This window comes from Zonotrichia albicollis, chromosome 24 (assembly GCF_047830755.1).
Source record: "Zonotrichia albicollis isolate bZonAlb1 chromosome 24, bZonAlb1.hap1, whole genome shotgun sequence".
Taxonomy (NCBI): Eukaryota; Metazoa; Chordata; class Aves; order Passeriformes; family Passerellidae; genus Zonotrichia; species Zonotrichia albicollis.
Genome location: NC_133842.1, coordinates 961961 through 970153, shown reverse-complemented (window position 1 = coordinate 970153; position 8193 = coordinate 961961). Strand labels below are relative to the sequence as shown.

The 8193-nt window shown below is 54.5% G+C and overlaps 1 protein-coding gene across 1 annotated transcript; it reads left to right on the top strand.

Annotated features, from left to right (window-relative positions):
- The first annotated feature begins 495 nt into the window (after positions 1-495).
- LOC141731685 (uncharacterized) lies at positions 496-7110 on the top strand. Its single transcript, XM_074558125.1, has 4 exons — positions 496-997; positions 1982-3268; positions 4763-4930; positions 6562-7110. The coding sequence occupies exons 2-4, from the start codon at positions 2230-2232 to the stop codon at positions 7101-7103; spliced, it is 1749 nt and encodes a 582-aa protein (XP_074414226.1). The 5' UTR covers positions 496-997; positions 1982-2229; the 3' UTR covers positions 7104-7110.
- The last annotated feature ends 1083 nt before the right edge of the window (positions 7111-8193 follow it).

Genomic DNA, 8193 nt, shown 5'->3' with positions numbered 1-8193 from the left:
TTTTTTGGGGGGGATTTTGGGGTTTTTGGGCAATAAAATGGTGGTGGATCTGCAGAGACCCCGACTCGCGTTTGGGTTTTATTTTTGGGGGGGTCCCCTAAAATAATTTGGGGTGGACTTGGCCAAAAATGGAATTTTGGCGTTCTCCTACTCCAGACACCGAAAAAAGCCCAAATCTGGCCCAAATTTAATCCTTGGGAGAGGCTAAAAAAATCTAAAATCCACCTGAAAACCCTAAACTTCTTCAAAAATTAAAAATCCTCCCAAAAAAACGAAAAAATTCACCCAAAAAAATGCAGAATGCGCCGAAAACCGAAATTCCCCCCCCAAAAAACCCAAATTTCCCTAAGAACCTCCAAACTCTGCCCCAAAAAAGTCAAATCCCCCCAGAAAACCCCAAAATCTCGCTTTAAAAAAACCCCAGAATGCCCCAAAGATCAAAAAAAGCCCGAAACCGCCCCAAAATCCCCCAAAGATTCAAAATTTCCCCCCCCAAAAAAACCCAAAAAATACAAATCCCCCAAACATACCAAAAACCCCAAAACTCCCCGAATCTCCCCAAAAAACCCCCAAACGTTCCGAAACGAGAATAAAAACCAAAAAAAATCTCAAAACTCCCCGCAAAAGACTGCAAAGCTTCCCAAAAATCAAAACACAAAACAAAAAGCCCCAAAAAAACCCAAAAAAACCAAAAATTCCCCCAAATCCCCTCCCCCCCCACCCCCTTTTGTGGCGCTCCGAACCCGGAAGCGCTTTGGCCACGCCCCCTTTTCAATCTTCTCCTTCTGCAGCCAATCAGGGTCTCCCCCTGGTCCTGGCTCGGCCAATCAAAACCGAGCTCTTCCCGGAAGTCCCGCCTTTAGCTCTGCGTTAATGCAGCCAATCAGCCGCTCCCTAGGGTTCCGGCTCAGCCAATCAGCGCCGGTCCCTCCCCGGAAGTCCCGCCTCTCCGGAAGCCCCGCCCCCAGCCCGGTCCTAGCGCCGCCGCCGCTCCCAGGTGAGGATCGGGGACCCCTCCCCCACCCCGGACCCCCCAAAAACGAACCCGGGGGGGGGTCCCGAGCCCCTCCCCCACCCCCGGGCCCCGCCCCCAACGCCCCCTGAAAATTGGGGAAAAAACGGGAAAAAAATGAAAGAGAAAAAAGGGAAAAAACGGCGAAAAAACGGGGAAAAAAATTGGGAAATTTCAACCCCTCCCCAATCCGGAATTGAGAAAATTTTGCCCCCCCCAAAAAAATTTGGGATTCCCCGGCCCCTCCCCCACCGCCCCCCCCAAAAAAAACCCCGAAAAACCAAAAAATAAAGCAAAAAAAATACCACGAAATATTAACAAAAAAATTCGGGGAAAAAAAGGGAATTTCCCGCCCATCCCCCCACCCTAAAAATTCCCCCAAAATTTGGGATCGCGGCCCCTCCCCCACGCCCCCCAAAAAATGCCGTAAATAACCCAAGAAAAAAATAAATTTTAAAAAAACCCACAAAAATTCTTCCAAAAATTCGGGACAAAAGGGAATTTCCCACCCCTAAAAAAACCCTCAAGAATTCCCAAAATTCCCCCAAAATTTCCAGCAAAGTTTGGGATCCTGGCCCCTCCCCCACCCCCTCAAAAAAACCCCAAACGCCCCCAAAAAAATTCCCCCAAAATTCCTAAAAATTCCTCCCCAAAAAATCCCCAAGAAATTCCCAAAATCGGGAATTTCCTGCCCCTCTAGCACACCTTAAAAATACCCTCCAGAATTCCCAAAATTCCCCAAAATTTGGGACCCTGTTCCCTCCCCCACCCCTCAAAAAAAAACCCCAAATCCCCAAAAAATTCCCCCAAAAATTAAAAAAAAAAAAATTTAAAAAAATAATCCCCCCAAAATCCCCCCAAGAACTCCCGAAAAATTCCCCAAAAATTCCCCTAAAAATTCCCAAATTTCCCTCCCAAAATTGGGAAGTTTTTGCCCCTCCCCCCTCACCGGTTCCTGTCCCCCCGCAGTTCCCATCATGCACTGCGAGGCTCCGCCCCCTTCCTGACATCACCTGGAGGCTCCGCCCCCTCGTTGAACCCACCTGGAGGCTCCGCCCACTCCGGAGGTCACTTTGAGGCTCCGCCTACTCCTGGAAGCTCCGCCCACTTATTTAACATACGTGGAGGCTCCTCCCACTTCACTCTAAGATCACCTGGAGGCTCCGCCCACTCCTGCAGACTCCACCCCCTTCCCGAGCTCACCTGGAGTCGCCGCCATGTCTGGCCTAGCCACGCCCTGTGACGTCATCGCTTCACCTGGTGACGTCATCGCCTCCTCCGACTGCTCCCACGACGCCCCTGATGACGTCATCGCCGCCTTGAGCGCACCCGGACACGCCCCTGCCCCTCCTGATGACGTCACTGCCCCCTCCAACCCTTCCCATGATGCACCTGGAGGTGCCGGCTCCGCCTGGAGCGCACCTGCTGACGTCACCGCCGCCTCAAACCCCGCCCACAGCTCACCTGGTGACGTCACCGCCGCCTCAGACCCCGCCCACAACTCACCTGGTGACGTCACCGCCGCCTCAAACCCTGCCCACAACTCACCTGCTGACGTCACCGCCGCCTCAGACCCCGCCCACAGCTCACCTGGTGACGTCACCGCCGCCTCCAACCCCGCCCACAGCTCACTTGGTGACGTCACCGCCGCCTCAAACCCTGCCCACAACTCACCTGGTGACGTCACCGCCGCCTCAAACCCCGCCCGCAACTCACCTGGTGACGTCAGCAGCCCGTCAAACCCACCTGGCCCCACCCCCACCTTACCCAGTGACGTCACCGCCCCCTCGACCAGACCTGGAGCCAGCTTGGACTCGCCCGGTGACGTCACCGCCCCTCCAAACCCCGCCCACAGCTCACCTGGTGACGTCACCGCCCCCTCAAACCCCGCCCACAGCTCACCTGGAGGCGCCTCCGACGCGCCCGGTGACGTCACCGCCCCCTCCGACCCCACCCGGGACGCGCCCGGTGACGTCACGGCGGCCCCCGGCCCCGCCCCCCGCGCGGCCCCGCCCTTGGCGTGCCCCAGCTGCCCGCGCGCGTTCCCCTCCCCCGCCCGGCTGGCCGTGCACCTGCGCTCGCACACCGGGGAGCGGCCGCTGGCCTGCCCGCAGTGCCCCAAGGCCTTCGCCGACCCCGCCGTGTTCCGCAAGCACCTGCGCGCCCACGCGGGGCTGCGGCCGCACACCTGTGCAACCTGCCCCAAGGCCTACGCCGAGCGCAAGGACCTGCGCAACCACCTGAGGGCGCACACAGGTGAGTGTGATACACCTGGGATAGGTTACACACACCTGGGATACACCTGGGATACGTTACACACACCTGGGATAGGTTACACACACCTGGGCACACCTGTGGCTCCTGCCCCAAGGCCTACGCCGAGCGCAAGGACCTGCGCAACCACCTGAGGGCACACACAGGTGAGTGAGGGACACACCTGGGTACAGCTGGGATACACCTGGGTACACCTGGGATACACCTGAGACAGGTTAGATACACCTGAGGTACACCTGGGATAGGTTACACACACCTGGGGTACACCTGGGATAGGTTAGATACACCTGGGGTACACCTGGGATAGGTTACACACACCTGGGCACACCTGCGGCTCCTGCCCCAAGGCCTACGCCGAGCGCAAGGACCTGCGCAACCACCTGAGGGCGCACACAGGTGAGTGAGGGACACACCTGGGTACAGCTGGGTACAGCTGGGATAGGTTAGATACACCTGGGGTACACCTGGGATAGGTTACACACACCTGGGATAGGTTACACACACCTGGGATAGGTTACACACACCTGGGCACACCTGCGGCTCCTGCCCCAAGGCCTACGCCGAGCGCAAGGACCTGCGCAACCACCTGAGGGCCCACACAGGTGAGTGTGGGACACCTGGGCACACCTGGGGGGGAATGAGGACACACCTGGGGCACACCTGAGCAGGAGGGGACACACCTGAGGATGTGGGGACACACCTGGGACACACCTGGGGATATAGGGACACACCTGGGACACACCTGGAGGTATGGGGACGCACCTGAGACACACCTTAGGATATGGGGACACACCTGGGGAATAGAGACACACCTGGGGCACACCTGTGACACACCTGGGGAACACCTGGGTGTATAGAGACACACCTGGGACACACCTGAGGATATGGAGACACACCTGGGGAGGATGAGGACACACCTGGGGCACACCTGAGCAGGAGGGGACACACCTGAGGATGTGGGGACACACCTGGGACACACCTGGGGATATAGGGACACACCTGGGACACACCTGGGGATATAGGGACACACCTCTGTGTAAGGAAACACACCCGTGACACACCTGGGTGTATGGAGGCACACCTGGGGCACACCTGGCTGTATGGAGACACACCTGGGGCACACCCGTGACACACCTGGGTGTATGGAGACACACCTGGGGCACACCTGGGTGTATGGAGACACACCTGGGGATATAGGGACACACCTGGGACACACCTGGGGATATAGGGACACACCTGGGACACACCTCTGTGTAAGGAAACACACCTGGGGCACACCTGGGTGTATGGAGACACACCTGGGTGTGTAGAGACACACCTGGGGCACACCTGTGACACACCTGGGGCACACCTGGCTGTATGGAGACACACCTGGGGCACACCCGTGACACACCTGGCTGTATGGAGACACACCTGGGGCACAGCTGTGCCACACCTGGGGCCCACCCGTGCCACACCTGTGCCCGTCTCCCGCAGGTGAGCGCCCGTACCTGTGCGCCGAGTGCGGGAAGAGCTTCGGCCGCTCCTCGTCGCTCTCGTGCCACCAGCGCATCCACGCCGCCGCCAAGCCCTTCCCGTGCCGCACCTGCGGCAAGGCCTTCACCCAGCTCTCGTCCTACCAGAGCCACCAGAGGGTCCACACAGGTGAGGCACCCACAGGTGAACTTCGGGGATTTTTTGGGAAATTTTTGGGGATTTTTTGGGGATTTTTTGAGAATTTTTGGGGATTTTTTGAGATTTTTTTGTGATTTTTTAATGATTTTTTTGGCATTTTTTGTGATTTTTTGTGAATTTTTAATGATTTTTTGAGGTACTTTAGGATATTTTTAGGGGTGGTCACACAGGTGAGGTCATACAGGTGAGTTGGCAATTTTGGGGAATTTTTTGGGGAATTTTTTGGGGATTTTTTGGGGATTTTTTGAGTATTTTTGAGGTATTTCGGGGCCTTCACCCAGCTCTCGTCCTACCAGAGCCACCAGAGGGTCCACACAGGTGAGGCACCCGCAGGTGAACTTCGGGGATTTTTTGGGAAATTTTTGGGGATTTTTTGGGAATTTTTGGGGATTTTTTGGGAATTTTTTGTGATTTTTTAATGATTTCTGGTGATTTTTTGTGAATTTTTTATGATTTTTTGCTGATTTTTTTTGAGGTTCTTTTGGATATTTTCAGGGGTGGTCACACAGGTGAGCTCACACAGGTGAGTTGGCAATTTTGGGGAATTTTTGGGGATTTTTTTGAGAATTTTTTGTGATTTTTTAAATGACTTTTTTGTGCATTTTTTATGATTTTTTGCTGATTTTTTTTGAGGTTCTTTTGGATATTTTTAGGGGCGGTCGCACAGGTGAGTTGGCAATTTTGGGGATTTTTTGGGGATTTTTTGAGTATTTTTGAGGTATTTCGGGGCCTTCACCCAGCTCTCGTCCTACCAGAGCCACCAGAGGGTCCACACAGGTGAGGCACCCACAGGTGAATTTCGGGGAATTTTTGGGAATTTTTGGGAAATTTTTGTGATTTTTTAAAATGAATTTTTGGGGATTTTTTTGGGAATGCTCGCACAGGTGAGGCTGCCCAGGTGAGTCCTGGGAGCATCAGGTGTTGAAGGTCTGGGAATATTTGGGACGTTTTTTGGGGGAATTTTTGGGTTATTTTGGAATTGTTGGGGTTTTTGGGGATATTTTTTGGGAATTATTTGGCATACTTAGAGAAATTTTGGAGGCTATTTTTAGGAATATTTGGGGATATTTTTAGGAATTTTTGTGATTATTTTTGGGATATTTTGGTGGGTATTTTGGGGATATTTGGGGGATACTTTTGGGGATATTTTTGGGATATTCTTGGGAATTTTGGGGATTATTTTTAGGAATATTTTGGGATATTTGCGGAATTTTTTTTTTAAATTTTGACGATATCTTTTAAAGATTTTGGGGATATTTTTGGAAATTTTGGGGAATAGTTTTAGGAAGTTTTGGGGGATAATTTTAGAAATGCTTTGGGTTATTCTGGGGATTTTTTAAAAATACTTTTGGGATGTCTTTTATAAATTTTTTGGGGATATTGACAGCAATTTTGGGGGATAATTTTAGAAATATTTTGGGGATTTTTAAAAACACTTTTGTGATGTCCTTTATAAATTTTTTGGGGATATTTTCAGTAATTTTGGGGAATATTTTTATGGGAATTTTTGGGGGATGGTTTTAAGAACTCGAGGGGTAATTCGAGGATATTTTGACCCCGGAACCGGAACCCCCCCTCACACCACAACCACCCCCCCACAGGTGAGCGCCCGTACCTGTGCCCGCAGTGCGGCCGCACCTTCGGCGACCCCTCGAGCTTCCGGCGGCACCAGCGCGCGCACCAGGGCGTGAAGCCGTACGGCTGCGGCGACTGCGGCAAGGCCTTCCGGCAGCCGGCCGACCTGGCCGTGCACCGGCGCACGCACACCGGCGAGCGGCCCTGGCGCTGCGGCGACTGCGGCAAGGCCTTCGTGGCCTCCTGGGACCTCAAGCGGCACCGCCTGACGCACTCGGCCGAGCGGCCCTGGCGCTGCGGCGACTGCGGGAAGGGCTTCGGGGAGAGGGCGGCGCTGGGCAAGCACCGGCGCACGCACTCCGGGGAGCGGCCGTTCGCCTGCGGGCGCTGCGGGAAGGGATTCGGCGGCGTCTCGGGGCTCCGGAAGCACGAGAGGACGCACGGCAGGGAGGAGGGGGGCGGGGCCGAGGGGGGCAATATGGCTGACGTCAGTGTGGTGGGTGGAGCGGGGGAGCAATATGGCCGGCGGCGCAAATATGGCCGCCGTTGGGGGAAACAATATGGCTGACACCAGTATGGTGGGTGGAGCGGGGAGCAATATGGCCGGCGGCGCAAATATGGCCGCCGTTGGGGGGAAACAATATGGCTGACGCCAGTATGGTGGGTGGTGTGGTGAGCAATATGGCCACCGTTGGGGGAAACAATATGGCTGACACCAGTATGGTGGGTGGAGCGGGGAGCAATATGGCCGGCAGTGCAAATATGGCCGCCGTTGGGGGAAACAATATGGCTGACAACAGTATGGCGGGTGGTACGGGGAGCAATATGGCTGCCGTTGGGGGAAACAATATGGCTGACACCAATATGGCGGGTGGAGCGGGGAGCAATATGGCCGCCGGCGCAAATATGGCCGCCGTTGGGGGAAACAATATGGCTGACACCAATATGGCGGGTGGTGTGGGGAGCAATATGGCCGCCATTGGGGGAAACAATATGGCTGACAACAATATGGCAGGTGGTGCGGGGAGCAGTATGGCTGCTGGCACAAATGTGGCCGCCATTGGTGGGAGCAATATGGCCACCAGCAACAATATGGCTGCCAGCAACAATATGGCTGCCATTGGGGGAAGCAATATGGCCGACGGTAATATGGTGGCCGTTGGAAGCAGTAATATGGCTGCTGGCACAAATATGGCTGTCGTTGGAGGGAGCAATATGGCCGACAGTAATATGGCGGGTGTTATGGGGGGCAATATGGCTGCCATTGAGAAAAACAATATGGCCGCCAGCACCAATATGGCTGCCATTGGGGGAAACAATATGGCTGACACCAAGATGGCGGCTGTTGCGGGAAACAATATGGCCGCCAGCACCAATATGGCTGCCATTGGGGGAAACAAGATGGCTGCCGGCACCAATATGGCGGCTGCTGAGGGAAACAAAATGGCCTCCACTAATATGGCCGCCATTGGGGGAAATGCTTTTGGTATTGGAGGAAAAAATATGGCTGTCGGCAGCAATATGGCCGCCGTTGGGGGGAACAATATGGCCACCACCAATATGGCCGACACCAATATGGCGGCTGTTCTGGAAAACAAAATGGCCAACACAAATATGGCCGCCATGTTGGTAAACAAAATGGCCGACGCCAACCTGAC